The following is an 18,724-nucleotide window of genomic DNA, read 5'->3' on the forward strand; positions in this document are numbered from 1 at the left end:
TCAATTCATCACTCAAAATATTTTATTGAAATTATATTCCACCTCTTTATGTCCTCTTTTAATAACTGGCTCAACAAATTAACATTTAAACATCCTGCTTTTACAGTCCACAAGTTGTCTGGGGGGGGTTACCTGTCAAATACAGGATTGATTTTAAGGTCCTTTTATGGGCCGACACCCCAGCATATAGTCTCACCTTACTCCAGCTCCCGACCTCTTAGATCCTCAGAGCAGTGTCTTTTAACTGTCTCATGGTCGAGGCTGGTGGGTGAGGGGGGAGATTGTGCCTTTGCAGTCGCTGCAAACGACTTTAACCCTTTTGCTCCTTGAGGAGCAGAGGTCATTCACAAACTTTCTCCAGCTGGTTCGATGTTGGGCGATCTCCTCTGCTTCCTTCCAGGATGTTCTTGATTCCTTGAGTTCTGCCTCAACAGACCTTCTCCAGGTGTTCTTTGGTCTTCCTGGCTTTATTTTCCCATGTGGATTCCAAGATAATGACTGGTCGTGCCTGAAGGAGGTTTCCTCAAGGTGTGCCCAGTCCAGCCCCATTTCCTGCACTTCACTTGTGCTTCAAGTGGTTCTTGTTGTGTGGTTTGCCAGAGCTCTTCATTTGTTCTTGTATTTGGCCAGTATACAGTACAGGCCAAAAGTTTGGACACACCTTCTCATTCAATGCGTTTTCTTTATTTTCATGACTATTTACATTGTAGATTCTCACTGAAGGCATCAAAACTATGAATGAACACATGTGGAGTTATGTACTTAACAAAAAAAGGTGAAATAACTGAAAACATGTTTTATATTCTAGTTTCTTCAAAATAGCCACCCTTTGCTCTGATTACTGCTTTGCACACTCTTGGCATTCTCTCCATGAGCTTCAAGAGGTAGTCACCTGAAATGGTTTTCCAACAGTCTTGAAGGAGTTCCCAGAGGTGTTTAGCACTTGTTGGCCCCTTTGCCTTCACTCTGCGGTCCAGCTCACCCCAAACCATCTGGATTGGGTTCAGGTCCGGTGACTGTGGAGGCCAGGTCATCTGCCGCAGCACTCCATCACTCTCCTTCTTGGTCAAATAGCCCTTACACAGCCTGGAGGTGTGTTTGGGGTCATTGTCCTGTTGAAAAATAAATGATCGTCCAACTAAACGCAAACCGGATGGGATGGCATGTCGCTGCAGGATGCTGTGGTAGCCATGCTGGTTCAGTGTGCCTTCAATTTTGAATAAATCCCCAACAGTGTCACCAGCAAAACACCCCCACACCATCACACCTCCTCCTCCATGCTTCACAGTGGGAACCAGGCATGTGGAATCCATCCGTTCACCTTTTCTGCGTCTCACAAAGACACGGCGGTTGGAACCAAAGATCTCAAATTTGGACTCATCAGACCAAAGCACAGATTTCCACTGGTCTAATGTCCATTCCTTGTGTTTCTTGGCCCAAACAAATCTCTTCTGCTTGTTGCCTCTCCTTAGCAGTGGTTTCCTAGCAGCTATTTGACCATGAAGGCCTGATTGGCGCAGTCTCCTCTTAACAGTTGTTCTAGAGATGGGTCTGCTGCTAGAACTCTGTGTGGCATTCATCTGGTCTCTGATCTGAGCTGCTGTTAACTTGCCATTTCTGAGGCTGGTGACTCGGATGAACTTATCCTCAGAAGCAGAGGTGACTCTTGGTCTTCCTTTCCTGGGTCGGTCCTCATGTGTGCCAGTTTGGTTGTAGCGCTTGATGGTTTTTGCGACTCCACTTGGGGACACATTTAAAGTTTTTGCAATTTTCCGGACTGACTGACCTTCATTTCTTAAAGTAATGATGGCCACTGGTTTTTCTTTAGTTAGCTGATTGGTTCTTGCCATAATATGAATTTTAACAGTTGTCCAATAGGGCTGTCGGCTGTGTATTAACCTGACTTCTGCACAACACAACTGATGGTCCCAACCCCATTGATAAAGCAAGAAATTCCACTAATTAACCCTGATAAGGCACACCTGTGAAGTGGAAACCATTTCAGGTGACTACCTCTTGAAGCTCATGGAGAGAATGCCAAGAGTGTGCAAAGCAGTAATCAGAGCAAAGGGTGGCTATTTTGAAGAAACTAGAATATAAAACATGTTTTCAGTTATTTCACCTTTTTTTGTTAAGTACATAACTCCACATGTGTTCATTCATAGTTTTGATGCCTTCAGTGAGAATCTACAATGTAAATAGTCATGAAAATAAAGAAAACGCATTGAATGAGAAGGTGTGTCCAAACTTTTGGCCTGTACTGTATTCCCAGGAGCATCTGTTTAGAAAGGCTTGCAGTTTGTTGGTGGTGGCTTTTATGGTTCTCCATGTTTCTGCCCCATAAAACAAGACGGACTTGACGTTTGAATTGAAAATGCAGAGTTTGTTTTTTGTGGAGATGTACTTTGAGTTCCACATTGGTCTTAATATAAGAAAGGATGGTCTTGCTTTTCCTATTCTTGTTTGGATGTCTTTGTCACTGCCTCTGTCTTTCTCAGCAATGCTTCCCTGGTATGTAAATGTCTGGAATAACCTTCCACTCAGTCAACCCTCCCCTCCACTGACACTTTTAAGATAAATCTTGGCCTTTGGTTGTCCATAGTGGTTTTAGTATGTTAGTAATCATCTTTTTTACATATGTAACTGTTGGAGCCAAATATGTTTGTGAAATAATCCAGGGTTTAATTTGTAGTTCACTGTTTGGAACACAGGGTGTCGCTGTGATGTTCTCATGCTCAGGTGTGAAGGTAGGAGCGTCACTGTTGTTGTCAGGTGTTTGACACGGAGGGGCAAAGGGTTTATGACCACTACTGCGCTAATTTTTTTGTCACGCAGTATGCCAAGTGATTGGTCTCTTTTGAAACTAAATGAATCATAGTTCACACTTGTATGGACGAAATAAATTGTTTTTGCTGCAACCGAGAACAACTTGTGGATTCAATACAGAATAAAGCGTACGGTAAATCAAACTAAAGTCAGGCGCATCAGATCACTCCAGGGTTCAACATCTCAGTGGCTGAGTAAAAGGCTAGCTTCTACAGTAACTCTTCTTATGAGTGTTATTCTGTTTTATATGTGTGTACATTTTATATTACTATATATTTGCGTGTGAATCTTTTAATTTGCTCAGCACTTTGGTTGACTGCGTTTGTTGGTGTGCTTTATAAATAAACTTGATTTGATCTGATACTGTGGTGTCTGGTGTTGGCGGCGGATCCTTTGAGTCCCGTGGGTTGTGAGCTGTGATACCAACACGCCCCACAGATGCTCGATCAGATTTGGATCTGAGGAGTTAAGAGGCCAGATCAACACCTTGAGCTCTGAGTCACGTTCCTCGGGCCGTTCCTGAGCAGTTTGTATGGTGTGACATGGTGTTGCCATAAGGAGGAGGGTGCTTGGTCTGCAACAGAGTTTGACCTGGTGGAGCGCATCAAGTGGACCCAAATTAATTTTGTGACTGATCAGTGTGTATTCAGTCAGGCATGAATATATATATAGAGCAACAATATTATTATTATGATTATGTTTAGTGTGTATCAACTGTAAAATGTGTACTAAGAAAAATAAGAAAAAGAACCCACGAGACTCTTTCGTTTTATTTATCTTTTGTAGCTGCCATCTCAACAGTGTGACCATCCGTCTGAATAATTTTATTCATCTATGAATTATTTTACTGATTTATCAGATTAAAATGGCTCATGTTAGTTTCTTTTTTCCCCAGCATCTCCAGACAAAAAATCTGACAAAATAAGCAATCAGAGACAACAGATGCTTCACCACGCAGCGTTTATCCTTATTTTCTGACATTTAACTGAACAGTTTGTTTAAAGATCGCTCATAATTTAAGTGATAATGAAAATAATCATTTGTTTTGGTCCTGCAGTACGTGACATCTTTTCCTTCCTGTCAGTGTCTTCAGATCTTTCTTAAAGCCGTTTAAAGGACAACAATGACGTTATTCTCAGGCTGTAGATCAGAGTCCAGCATCAGGGCTGGAACCTGTGGGCACCTGAAGGTGATTTACAGGTGGTGTTTTGTCTTAATTTTATTTCCAAAATCCCAAATTTTGGGTGAAAGAAAAAGTCCATGCAGGTCGGACCGCAGGTGTTGGATGATAAATATATTCAGATAAAATGAGAATAATAATAATTTAATTTATGTTTTTATGCTTTAACCTTTTGAAGCCTGAGCAACTTGGATTGGTTTCTTTCAAAAACAGGGAAAGGTGATGAGCACTGAAAGAAGAAATTACAAAAAAATTAGCAAGAAATTAGTAACACAAACAAGAAAGAAAATTAAAAACAAGAAAATTTGTTTAAAAAAAAGAAGTTAGAAACAAACAAACAAACAAGGAAATGACTGTTCTGTAACATAATTTCAAATATATAATAATGCTAATTATAAATATTCTTTTTATTCCTTTTATATAGCTTTTTAAAAATAATTTTCTAAATAAATGGCACCAGTGTGCTCAGAGTTCAAAGGTTTTAATACTTGTGAAAGGCTTCTGAAAGCAGCACAAGAGAAGTGATGTTGCTCCAGGTTTCACCTGCCTATGTCATCTCTGGGTTCATCCCAATACCTGAGCTCACATCCACCTTTTCTTCCACTTGCATCTCTTCCTTGCATCTTAGCTCCGCCCTCGTAAGACACAGGGAGAGATGTGAGGGAAGAGGACACGAGGAAATGAGGAGATATATCTTGTAGAGAAGTGAGACACCTGGATCAGCTGTCAGTCGGCTGTATAAACAGCTGTAGAGACTTTTGATGGAGTTTGTATTGCCCATGCATTATGTAATAAACATAATCACAGAATGCGTTGATATGATTAACTGATTATTTGCATCTGTCTTCATTGATATCCTGATTGTAAATTAATTGTTTAATAACTCAGAATATGATCATTGTGTCTTTTCAACACTGGGAATTATTTCTGAGGCTGGCAACAATTAAATCGTAGGCAACTGGACTTTGATTTTGTCTAGAAGACGTTTCGCCTCTTATCCAAGCGGCTTCATCAGTTCTCAACGCATCAGTCTGACTAGTCCTCACTAGTCTGACTCACTAACAGTGGAGTAAGACTCAGGTTTTTAACCTCTGTGGAGGTGTACACCCACCACCCTCATAAGACAATACTTCGTTAGTGGAGTTTCACTGGACCATTGTTTGGGTCAGGTGAGTCACACTAGTGAACGACGGTCGTTAGGAGTGGGTGGGGCCACTGGTGAGCGACAGTCGTTAGGCATGATGTGTGGTTACCAGTGAACGACTGTCGTTGTGTTTCTTTGAGCCACTTGAGGTTAGTTTCGGGCAGTCTTTGTTGTTCGATCTCTTAGGTACAGCAGCAAGGGCCGCATTGTAAATGGGGGATAGGTGGTGTCTCAGGCCACCTCCCCTGTTTAGAGACGGTTTCTCTATTTTGACGTAGATGGATTCTTTCACCCCTCTTTCGAACCATCTGTCCTCTCTGTCCAAGATTTTCACATTGCTGTCCTCAAAGGAGTGAGCCTTCTCCTTTAGATGTAAATAAACAGCAGAAACTGGACCTGAGGAGTTTGCCCTTCTGTGTTGAGCCATGCGCTTGTTTAATGGTTGTTTGGTTTCACCAATGTATGAGTCCTTGCATTCCTCACTGCATTGGGCAGCATATACCAAGTTGCTTTTTTGAGTTTCTGGTACCCTGTCTTTGGGGTGTACCAGTTGTTGCCTGAGTGTGTTACTTGGTTTGAAACACACAGGAATTTGGTGTTGGTTGAAAAAGTGCATGGCTCAACACAGAAGGTCAAACTCCTCAGGTCCAGTTTCTGCTGTTGATCGAACAACAAAGACTGCCCGAAACTAACCTCAAGTGGCTCAAAGAAACACAACGACAGTCGTTCACTGGTAACCACACATCATGCCTAACGACTGTCGCTCACCAGTGGCCCCACCCACTCCTAACGACCGTCGTTCACTAGTGTGACTCACCTGACCCAAACAATGGTCCAGTGAAACTCCACTAACGAAGTATTGTCTTATGAGGGTGGTGGGTGTACACCTCCACAGAGGTTAAAAACCTGAGTCTTACTCCACTGTTTGTCAGACTAGTGAGGACTAGTCAGACTGATGTGTTGAGAACTGATGAAGCCGCTTGGATAAGAGGCGAAACGTCTTCTAGACAAAATCAAAGTCCAGTTGCCTACGATTTAATTGTTGCCAGAATGGAATTGACCTGGATAAATGAGAAAATCCACAGACTTATTTCTGAGGCTCAATCTTTCAGGCAAGATTAAAAGTCTGTGACTCATCAACCCGACGCTCAGGACTGATCAGCCTCATGTGACTGAGTGGAAACGACAGTCACTGATGTAAATGTGTTTCTGCTGACAGACAGACTCTCTGACTTTAATTGTATCCATGATAAAAGGTGATGAGGGAAATGTGAAATGATCGTAGAAGAAAAATCTTTACAATAAATAAAGAAAGTTGTTTTTGGTACTTTTGTTATTCAGATTTATAACTTGATGGCGACTCAGAAAACAAAGTATAAACCTTCAGAGTGACGCCTCTCAGTTTAATCTCTGATCTGTCTGCACTCTGGAATAAAACTCCACTGATGAGTGTGATGTGTCCGATCAGTCCGATCAGCTGCAGCCTCCAATCAATAACTGATATTCAATAGAAGAAGAAGAAGATATACTTTTTTAATTCCTGAGGGGAAATACAATTGTTTTCACTGCCTTAGAGCAGCTGCCTTGGACAGGTGCCCTGACCAGTTGTGGGTTCACTTCCTTGCTCAAGGGTGCCTCAGTGGTGCCCAGGAGGTGAACTGGCTCCTCTCCAGTTACCAGTCCAAGCTCCATACTTGGTCCATACGGGACTTGAACCAGCAACCATCTGGATCCCAAGCTAAGTCCTTGAGCTGCTGCCATCCCCAATAAGAAGACATGTGGATCAGTAAGAGACTCCATGAAGGCTGCCCTTGTGTATCCTTGCTTATTACTCCTCAGACATCCCTCCTCGATCCTCGACTCTTCCAAGTGCATTTAAGGAATTGGGACGTATTTCAAGATGGCAGGTCTTGAGCGATTTGCAGGTCAGGTGATCAAAGATGGAGGAGGGATATTGGGATGAACCCTCTGTCCTCTCTTCCACCTGGAATAGAAAAGCTGCTTCAATCAGGTGTATTTCTAACAGGCACATTACCTGTGGAGATATGCTGCAGTAAATATTTATTTAAATCTAACCTCCTGAATTACCTTTGTCTTTAAATATTACCTTAGTTTCACATGTATGAAATGCTCCAAAATGATCAGTTCTTGAAAATCAGACCTGTGCAGGACTCTGCTGTGGATACACACACACACACACACACACACACCGTTTTTGTCAGCAGATAAATTCACAGCTGTGTTTTTTCCTGGGGTTTGTTGACAATAAGAAAAATACTGAATATCAGTGACTGCACGTTTTAACAGGGAGACAAGTACAGAGGAAATGTCTCTTTGTGTCTCTGATCTGTCACATCTGTCCTCTCTGCTGACTCAATGTCTGAGTAGGTGCTTTAAAATCTCTCTGCTAATGTTCCCTCATCCTGCTCGTCTTTGCATCATTCTCTCTTTTTCCATTTCGAGTTCAAGTGACACATCCGAAACTTTGAGAGGGAAGTCAGTTTGACTTCACTTAAAATCTGGGTATCTGAGAACAAAGCCTGCCGCCTTACCATAGACTAACACTGTGTGTGTGTGTGTGTGTGTGTGTGTGTGTGTGTGTGCACTTCCCTGCAGGTGTCCACTGTGACAGTGTGTGTGAGGAGGGACGCTGGGGACCAAACTGCTCCTACAGCTGCACCTGTGAGAACGGAGGCTCCTGCTCCCCAGAGGACGGCACCTGTGTGTGTGCTCCAGGATACCGCGGCACCAACTGCAGACGAAGTACAGAAACATTTCACACACTCCACTCACATACTTTACTGTTCTGTCACTGCCGTAGCTGCAGTGCAGTGGAGGAAGGACTCACGCTAAAACTTATCAAAATCTATGATTGAAAATCAAAGTTGATCTTGAAGTCGTATACACGTAACCAGCAGAAACTGTATGAAAGAGTATTTTGAAAAGACACAATGGATGTAGCGAGCGTAAATTGACACGCCGTCCCTGAACATCTAAAACTGATGTAGGAGGGTACCTAGCGCATCATATTTTTGTAGCATACACGACACGCCCCAACAAACCACGCCCACCACTAGTACAAGACAAACCCACCACCAGGACAACTATCTGAATCACCTCTCTTTTAACGTAGAACTTCGTAGCTAGCTAATTGCTAACTTAGCGTTGGCATAAGTTACAAGATGTTGCTACCTTCACCCTAACCTTAACTAGAGTTGTAACAGTATGAGAATTTTCACGGTACAGTAACTGTTGCAGAAAATATTGCGGTTTCCTGGTATCGTGGTATTGCAGAATTTATATTATTGAGTCACAAAGGAAGGAATGAAAACAGAAGGGTAATTTTTGGTTGAACAAAAGTTTTATTACTATAATTAAAAACTTGTAACCATTTTGTTAATGGAAGTTTGTGTAAAAACTCTCCCATTTGAAATTAACTAAAATTAAGGGGAGACTCTCTGTCCAGTTGCTTTTTCTTTTTTCAGTATTGTAGATAAGCAAATGTACACGGTATGATTGTATCAAGGTATACATTAAAACCGGTATATCGCTGCATCCCTAACCCTAGCTAGCTTATCACTAATGCTGTGTCTCAAATCTTGTACTTCTGTACTTACACTTAATATTGTGAGTGCATAAGTGCGTTCACACTGAGAAGTATGGAAAAATGTAGTGCACTATGAGTACCTGGATGGTGCACTCAAAATGGTCAAGAAGGTGAGTGTGGAACTATGGACACTTCTCGCCCTCAATGGTCGCCATCTTGGCTACATAGCAGAAGGGGAGGGGCCACTACGCCAATAAGCACATAGTGCACATAGTATACTACATAGAAGTGTACTAACGGAAGTATGTGATTTGAGACACACCATAAGTAAGCATTAGCATAAGTAACCAGATGTAGCCTTCCCAATACCTTCACCCAAACCTTAAAGGGAAATTTCGGTTTATTTCAACCTGTCTCCTATCGTCCTAAATTTGTTTCAAGTGACTAGTGACATAAAAATAATAGTTAGCATGTTAGCCGTTAGCCTAGATACAGCCGGGGCGCATAGTAGCGTCAGACCTGTTAAAACGTAAGTGAACGGGCAACCTTCAAGTGCAAAGTTAGTCCACTAAACAAGCTTTTTTCCCACAAAGACCGCCTCATATCGTTAGGATAAATGTCAGAGAACATATAGAAAACGACATGTAAACGTGTTGTCTTACCTTACCGGTGTGCTGCCATGTTTGTTTACCATCTAGCTCTGCTTTCCAAAGCGTGGCCGAAATATCGCGAGAACAAGCAGCAACAGCTGGAAGGCAGAACCGGACAGTAGCCTGAAAAGTTCATTCATTTATTTTATGAAAGATTTATAGAATAATGGCTGACTTTTTGCCAGACTTTGACTTTGTGGAGGAGGAATTTGATTTTGCAGAGTTTGATGGCCGCCCTTATTTATTTGAGCCAGAATACACTGATGAAGAGCTTCGTGAAATTGAAGAACGGAGGAGGAGAGAGAGAGAGAGAGAGGCGCAACAGGTAGAGGACGAGAGAGGAGGAATGGCTGCTGCAAGGCTGCGTAGCTCTGGAGATTGGTGGTGTACCTGTGAATGCTGTGCCCCAGTGCCCACAGAAGAGGAATGCCTCTGTTGCAAGGAATGGGACCGGTTGCAGCCTTATTTTCAAGGTCTGGATGTGACCGAGGACGAGACACCTCCACCTGGAGTAGTATCCAGCTGGGCTTTATCTAGAGCTCGCCAGATATATTTCGGCCGCGCTTTGGAAAGCAGAGCTAGATGGTAAACAAACATGGCAGCACACTGGTAAGGTAAGACAACACGTTTACATGTCATTTTCTATATGTTCTCTGACATTTATCCTAACGATATGAGGCGGTCTTTGTGGAAAAAAAGCTTGTTTAGTGGACTAACTTTGCACTTGAAGGTTGCCCGTTCACTTACGTTTTAACAGGTCTGACGCTACTATGCGCCCCGGCTGTATCTAGGCTAACGGCTAACATGCTAACTATTATTTTTATGTCACTAGTCACTTGAAACAAATTTAGGACGATAGGAGACAGGTTGAAATAAACCGAAATTTCCCTTTAACCACCTCTCTTTTAATGTAATACTAGCTAATTGCTAACTTATCCTTATCCTAATTTTAACCACCTCTCTTTTACATAATACTTTATAGCTGGCTTATCACTAAGTTAGCATTGTCATAAGTAACAAGATGTAACTTTGCTACCTTCACCCTAACCTTAAACACCTCTCTTAATGTATAACTAGCTAACTGCTAACTTAACAGTTTCGTCGGGATTTCCGCCTCTGGGCTGAGGGGTGAAGGAGGCTGATCATGGACTGACGTGTAGGTATGGTTCGCGAGTCATGTAGCTTGATGGCGGGTCATGTAGCTGCTTCAGCTGCTGTTTAGCTACTCGGGTACCTGGGAACCTGTTGGGCTCTAAAATGTTACAGAGAAAATGTTGAATGCTCCTGATCTTGAACATAAAGTACCTCACAGTTGTAGTAGCTAGCGAACTTGTTAGCTGCGTTTGATTTAGAAAATAATTTTCGTGGACGGTTGAGGAGAAATTCTGTTTCCAGATGAGCTATTGTTTTGTTTTTTCACTGTCCAGTGAGTCACGTGTTCGTCCAGTCAGACATAAGAAGGGTTCATTTTAAAATCAGATTAATGCGTAAACTGTAAATCATCTGTTGAACTAAACTGTGAGGCCACCTGTTGGTGGTTCCTTCCTGCTGATCGAACACACACCAGCTCCTCTTTGTCTCCTCTCTGCATCACAGTGATAAATTTAAGGGCTCTCGGTTCACAGTTTGGGCAATTATCTTAATTAGTAAAATCCTGTAGTGTGAGCGAGGCGGTGGTGCGGCCTGCACCAGCTCGTCTCGCCACTTAGAGGAACATCAATTAAAGCAAATTAAAGGCCTCAGGAAGACGTACGAGGGAGGAAGTGTGGTGGAGGGAAAACAAAGAAAAGCTAATACTGCCGACAGGTCGACCCACAGAGGAGACGACGGGCAGGAAACACGTTCATACACACACATAGATATATATAGGCTGGACCACGTTAAGCCTTCATATACGTAGCTAAATTGGGACTAAGTGGACCATGAAATCCATTATTAAAATGATCAGAGAACTAATCAGAGAACTAATCACAAGTTCCCTTTAGACTCTGAAATTGACTTCTCTCTGTCTCACACACACACACACACACACACACATCCCTCTAACACTGCTGTGTGTGTGTGTGTGTGTGTGTGTGTGTTCTCTGCAGCATGCTCTCCTGGTTTCTTCGGTCAGCGCTGCAGCCAGTCGTGTCCTCAGTGTGTCCACAGTGACGGGGCGTGTCACCATGTCACCGGTCACTGTGAATGTCTCTCTGGATTCTTCGGCTCGCTCTGTAATCAAGGTCAGTTTCCTCTGTCCTTCGTCATGAAACAGTCCAGCTGCTCTTCCTCTGTCTGTCTGTCTGCTTTACAGCTGCAGTAACACCTTATCACCAACATTAATAAAGGAACATTTGTAGTTAATTAAAGGCTCAGTGTGTCAGATTTAGTGGCAGCTACAGTGAGGACTGCAGATTGTAACCAGCTGAAACTCTAACTCCTGGTTAGAATTCCTTCAGTGTTCATTTTTCAGGAGGTTTTTACCAGGAGCTGAATTATTCACAGAGGTCTGTTCCTCTCCAAAACTAGCCAGTGGCCTCATTTGTAACCAAGTGCTTGAAATGTGCATACGCCACTTTAAAAGCCTATAAGTATCTAACCTGTCCACAGAGGTCTCTTTTTCTGCAAAACAAATGAACCATGATGGTGATTTAAACCAGTAAAAACATTTAATAAAGCAGTGTCATGTTTGGCATGTTGGAGACGTGCGGCTCGCCCACAACATGCCTGTGTGTGCTCACCTTTTTCTGATCCAGACATTTAGGCAGTTTTCACTGAGAGCTGAATTATCCACAGACGTCTCATCCTCTCCAAAACAAACAGACCATCTGATTGAACCTGGTAAAAATACAGAGTAACGCAGTTCCACATTACCAATCCATGTATTTCTGACACAGTTTGGCATGTTACTGCAGGCAGGGAGTCCAGCACAAGCATCGGATCCAGACGTTCAACAGTTTTCACTGAAAGCACAGAGGTGTGTGTGAGGTCTCTTCCTCTCCAAATAAAACAGACAGGTGAAGCACGCACTGAATAAATCCGTTTCAAGTTACAAATCAGTGTAACTCTGGTGCTGCACATTGCAGTTGGGCTTCTTAGTACAGTGGCCAACGTGGACACGAGGACGTGAAAACACCACTAGCTATGTTTCCATCCAGAAGTGATTCGAATCATTGGGAAATGCGCATTAAAAGAAATACGAATCCTGTGTGTTTCCATTAAATGTACGGACTTTGGTGAAAACTTCGAACTCGCACAAGTTTTCCGCAGAACCGGAAACAAAACAAGTGTCGCATTCTTCTTCTACGTTTTCTGGCGGTTGGCAACCAGCTTGTAAGTGCATTACCGCCTTCCCGACCCGGAGTGTGGATATCACCATGGAGAGAGGTGCGCTACGTCAGACTTAATTCGAACATAACTGTTTCCATCCCCCGTTTTGCAAATCAACATTTTTTCGAATCAACAAAAACCCGGCTAAAGTGAGCGTATTTTAGTTTGTGCGAATCAGGAGGTTTTAATTTGAAATTTGGCGTTTCCATCATAATTTTCCGATGCAATACTTCTAGATGCGCATCTACACAGGCTGATGGAAACATGGCTACTGTCTCTATCTAGAGTCCGTGTGCAACAATAAACTGAATAGCATACATTTTAGCATTACTAATAATTTGCAAGAAGGTTCCTAGTTTGAACCCCAGGGTGTGGGAGCCCTTCTGTGGGGAGTTTGCATGTTGTCCCTGTTTGAGCGTGGCTTTCCTCCAGGTGCTCCAGCTTCCTCCCACAGTCCAAAGACAGTCCCAGGTGTGAATGTGAGTGTGAATGGTTGTCTAGCAACACGTCAACAGGTACACGTTGGACAGAACTGTGCGTACAACTGATTTAATGAGATGAAAAGTGCTAAAAACAGTAAATCACTGCAGCTGTAATACTTAAGTAAAACCTTAGATTTTTAGGTCGGGGTCGGTGAGGTTCCTCCAACTTTCCGAGTTGGAAATCTGACTTCAGGGGGCGTTCCGGTTGAAATTTCCAACAGGGAACTCAGAAATTCCAACTTCCTAGTGCCAGTCGAACACACCATTAGATGCCCACGTCAGATTCCCTCAATCAGTTTGTAATGTAGCATTTGAAATTAATTTTTGATCTCAAGCCCAAAAAATGCAACTCCACAGGGTTTTAAAAAGCCCCCTCGTAAAAAAAATAATTTTACATTACATCACACAAACCCTCTGCGTGAACACAGAAAGTATAATTTGGGCTTGGTCGTCTAAAGGCTTCTATACACACGGTGTGGTTTATAAAATGTGGTGATATCTCTGTCCAGAGCTGAGGTCCTACATCACACTCTGAGACACGTCCACCGACTGCCACTTTAGAGCTGCGGCCACTAAACACAGCCTGCCTGAAACATCTCAAAATGTCTCTCTCTGTGTGACACAGATTGTGACCAATATATTTTTAGACCCGTCAGTGTGACATGCAGCAGACCTGCTCCACACAGACACCAACGTCATTTTGTTTTTGAGTCGATCAATTGGACAAACTCTCAGAGAGTTGGTGCATGATTCATCTTCTACATCTCATTTGATGCTGTTTTGTAATCACCTTCTCACACGTCTCCGAGCCGCTCGCAACCTTCAGCTGCTCCGTTTATTTAGAAACAGGACAGAAGACATTGATTCACCCGCTGCACTCGGCCTTTTGACATCTCCATTCACACAACCTTTTTTTTGTGAAACCCTGACATCTCTAATTGACTTTAGGTGAGAATTGAGGTGCAGAAAGCGCAGCTCTTGAATGTCTACATTTCATTAGAACTGTAGGTAATGAAAGAGAAAGAAATCTAAACCTTGAGCTCGTTCTGTGTGTCCTTTTAACAACTTCTCCAACCTCTTCATTTTATCTGAATCATCTTTTTGTGGGTTCCTCCTGTACATCATTACTTCAGTATGGTTTAACTCCTCTGCAGGTTAAACAGGTGTTAATTCTCCTATGAAGGCAGCTGGTCCAAGGTCCGTTGCCAAGTCGAATTTTAAATAGAGACAGTGGAGGAGTGTGCTGTGAAATATTCATCATCATTAAACATGAAGACGGCCTTAGTTATGCCCTGTCCTACATTAGCCATTCCGCTGGCCGCTGCATCTTTGAGCAGGTCCATAGATAACCCAGCGAGTCTTGATAAATCAGACAACCGGCACCGGGGCTTTTAGTCCCGCTCTATCCCCATCCTCCCGACGTGTGATACCCTAATGATGTTATTGACTGGTAAACTCTCAAAGGCTCTGCTGCATCTCTAAAGAAAACAGCTAACTGTGTGTGTGAGATTTAACTGAGACAAAATGGCTTTTCACCGCTTTAATGAAGAAATCACATCTTTTTCAAGTGGAAACTGTCCAAGATGTGAAAGTCACAGAACAGAAATGTGCTGTTAGGAGAGCTGCAGAGTGCTCTGTGTTAGCCACCGTGCATTATCTGTAATACCTCTACAAAACAAAGATATCTTCATTTAGAAGCAAACATACAAACATCTGCTTTGGTGTCAAGACGGTTTCACTGTGCCTCGGTATCCTGGTGCAAAAACTAGGGCTGTCAAACAATTTAAAAAAAAAAATAGCTAATTCATCTAAATTAATCACATACATCAGTTTTTGCTGTGAAAGTATTTAAAAAATTCCAGTTCAATTCAGTGTTGTCAGATGTGACGTAGTAAAGCTGCTGGATGTTGGACACAGTTGTCCCCCTGTCCTCGACCACCCAAACCGGTCTGCAGTCCATTCTGTGAGGGAGTTAGTGAGTCGGTCACAGGTAGACTGACTCAGTCTGAACACCTGGTCTAGTGTAGCGTGACGAGGCTGGCTGCTAGCGTTAGCATCCGAGGCTGTGCTAGCTCAGACCTCCTGGATCGCTGCTAAAGTCTTTGTGTTGAGGTGATATTTCAGACTGAAGTTCTCCGATGGTACGAAAACACCTTCCTGCGGAACCTGCAGAGAACACTGCTCCTATCAACACTCGACACTGTGGCCTTCAATGATGCACCGTTTCAAAGGGTATCACTGAACATGATTACTCAGCATTAATTTTTTAATGTGTTATTTTCTCTGTGATTAATTAATCTAAATGAACGTGTTATTTTGACCGCTCTAATAAAAACAATAAAAGAAGCACTACAAAAGTCGAGAATCGTTATTATGAAATACACAAAAATATAAAAAAAAAAATATGAAAAGTACAAGAAATGTTTAAAATATATTAGTTTTAAAATGAGCTGTGGAGTGTTTTAAATAAAGAGGATAGAATATTAAAACTGTGCATTAAAGGTCCAGATGTCAGATTTAGGAGGATTTAGTGGCATCTAGTGGTGATGACTGTAGAGTGCAACCAGCTGAAAGTTCTCCCGGTTAGAATTCCTTCAGTGTTCATTGTTCAGGAGGTTTTTAGCGGGAGCTGAATTACCAACAGAGGTCTCCTCCTCTCCAAAACAAACAGACCAGCTGATTTAAACCAATAAAAACACTGATTAAAGCAGTTTGACATTACAAATCTGTGTTTCTTCAATGGTGTTCGGCCTGTCTGAGAGGGGCTGCTTGCCCAGCACCTGCTCATGTGTGCTCATCTTTTTTCTCTGATAACTTAAGATCCAGATGTTCAGAATTTTTTTTGGCATACATGCATTTCCTTATTTGTACGTAGCAAACATTTAGTGTGGATTCTCTGCAGAGTTTTATTAATGAGGCCCCTGACTGGAAGATACTGCAGTTCCCCTTTAATGTAACGTGTAGTGTGTACAGATGAGAGTCTTGTCAGTCGGGCTCCAGGTTTTGTTCCTGAGGTTTTGGTGTTGAACAGAAACAAATCAGGATTCTTTAACTGATGTTTTGAATAACTTGCTCCTAAGGTAGCTGCAGCAGTGAAACACAAAATGAAATTCACCCTAAAACACATCAAGGAATACTTTCATGCTTTCATCAGCCTTCAATGATTCACAGACAGAAACTCATCTTCTCTGTGAATAATGTTTGATGTATGTTCTGTGTTGTATGTTTCTTTGATTTGATTATATTTCTACGCTCTGTCTTATTCCACGTATCCTCTTTATGAATATTTAATCATTGTAATTATCTGTATCAAAGGTGCAGTGTGTAACTGGAGAAACAGAGTTTACTGTTGAGTCTCATTCCCAGGTCATCAGACACTTTGGGCTGGTGGTTCAGTCTGACTACAAACCAGAGGTCGTCGGTATTTGACCTGGGAGACAGGAGAAGTTTCAGCTGGTTGCAACGTGCAGTCCTCACCACAGGACACCACTAAATCCCCCCTCAGTCTCACACACTGGACCTTTAACGCACATTGTTTAAGAGCATCATCTCTGCATACACCATCCTCTTTGTTTCAGACACTGTACAACTCTTTGCATTTTAAAAACATATATCTTGGGTCAGTGTTTCCTCAAATGTACACACCATTTCGTTGGCGAGTTGTTGTTTTTTTTTTAAATAATCCTGACTTAAGCCTAGAAAGTGGCGTACGCACATTGCAGGCCTTGTCTTGTGTGTACGAAGTGGTTGTAAACGAGGCCCCGGGTGTGTACATGTTCATTTGAGTGACATCTAAAAGATGAAGGCCCCCTTACACTTTGGGCCCCTGGGCTCAGTGGGGCTGATCAGTGATCCACTCAAACTGTTTTTTGACCTGTTTAAAGTTTCTATAAAGAGTCACCATCAGTAGGATCCATCGTGCGCGGAACAGGAACCTCTGCACCACATTTTATTATCGTCCCTCCAGATAGCTGTTGAGATACTTTTCACTGTGGACCAAAGTGTTGGACGGACCGAGTGACATCACCAGAGAGTGTCGGCTAAAGTCTAATTGTGTGCTGAGTTAAGAGAAGGTCCTCGGGGAGCTGCGGTCCCTCTCCTGCTAATTATCTTTACTAAACGTGGTTTTCTTCATGCACTCACATGTGCCGTGCGTCACTTTGATCCAAAGTTTACAGACACTAGTCATACATTGGTTACTGTTACGTAAGTGCAGGGACTTCATTAAGGCGTTCATAATGATCTTTATTGCTCTCGTACTCCGAGTAAAGAATCCTTCTGGGTTTTATTCTGTTAGAGAAACAATCTGCACGGCCAGCTAATGGTTATTAAAAGCAGAGACAGGCAGAAACTATTAATGAAGACGATACATTTTGTGCAACAGGTGGCAGTAAAATGCAAATGAGCGGCGAACAGTGAAATAATAAATATGGTTTATGTATATTTATCTTATCTAAACATTAACACGAAGACGCAGCACATTACATTTTTGAAACTGTAATGATGTGTTCATGTTTAATCAAGGGGACGATGAGCACACACTGCGTCCTGTAATGTGTCATAATGATGCAACACAAACACTCATTAAACATTTAAACGTTTGGCGTCATGAGGTCACGTTAAACAGCAGCTCTGAATATTTCCAACTTCTACGCTTTGTTTGAGATGTCACATGATCGTCGCTCGGCCTCCGTTCATCCTGCTCAGAGAGTTCACACTGTTTTATAAGAAACTTTCAACTCAATAAACTCACAACTTTCAGTTCACACTAAACTCTCCACTGATATAGAGCACGCAGTAGTAGCACTACATCCTCTTACTTTAATTGGCAATAATCAAAAAACCCCAAAGCACATTAATATATCATCAGGCTCGTCAGACGCTGCACTGTCTGTGTCTCAATATTTTATCAGTGTAACTAGATTTAAAGATCCAGATATAAAAAAAATAGAAGTGTTACATCCTAAAGCAACAGGAGGCGCATTTCCCTAAAATGATTAACTGGAAACAAACTTCATGATGAGAAACATTGAACAGTCTCTTTTTTTTTTCTCCGGCTCGTCCTGTTTTCTGCAGAAACACTTAGCACATTAGAAACAATCAGCAGTTATGATTCAGTTCACACTGTTTCATATAAGTAGGTATGTTTCAAAGCAATTTTAATCAGAATGCAATTTGAAAAAAACTCAGTTCTCATCAAATTAAAGATGATAATAATGATTAAAATGAGTTTTTGTACTGAATGTTTCACTGAAGGAGAAGGTCAGTAAAGCTTCCTGTTGACAGAGTCTGAAAAGAGACATTTAGTTTCCTCAAATCATATTTTCTTTAAATTTTGTTCACTTTGTTTTCAATATGTTTTTTATTTCCTCTGTTTCCCACAGAATTAGACACTGTGTGTCCCCCTGCGGCATTACAGTGTCCGTCCACTAACAACTTTTTTTTTTGTCACTGACAGGCTCAGATTGTTATTCTAAGTGTCTGACAGCATCATGAAAGGATCCCTACAGAGATAGAGCTTTGTGTTAAGGAGTAAGAGTATTTAAATGGAGTCTGGTGGGTTTGGTGACGGTGATTTCAGGG

General features: G+C 42.1%; 1 protein-coding gene across 2 annotated transcripts in view; it reads left to right on the top strand.

Annotated features, from left to right (window-relative positions):
* The window catches only part of LOC117259401 (multiple epidermal growth factor-like domains protein 11), a 221,351-nt gene that overhangs the window by 185,803 nt on the left and 16,824 nt on the right, over positions 1–18,724 (top strand). For both annotated transcript variants that reach the window (XM_078173119.1, XM_078173121.1), the window contains exons 15-16: positions 7,767–7,913; positions 11,438–11,572. In XM_078173119.1, coding sequence (XP_078029245.1) covers positions 7,767–7,913; positions 11,438–11,572 — 282 coding nt within the window. The remainder of the gene's footprint in view (positions 1–7,766; positions 7,914–11,437; positions 11,573–18,724) is intronic.

This window comes from Epinephelus lanceolatus, chromosome 2, assembly GCF_041903045.1.
Source record: "Epinephelus lanceolatus isolate andai-2023 chromosome 2, ASM4190304v1, whole genome shotgun sequence".
In the NCBI taxonomy this organism is placed as follows: Eukaryota; Metazoa; Chordata; class Actinopteri; order Perciformes; family Serranidae; genus Epinephelus; species Epinephelus lanceolatus.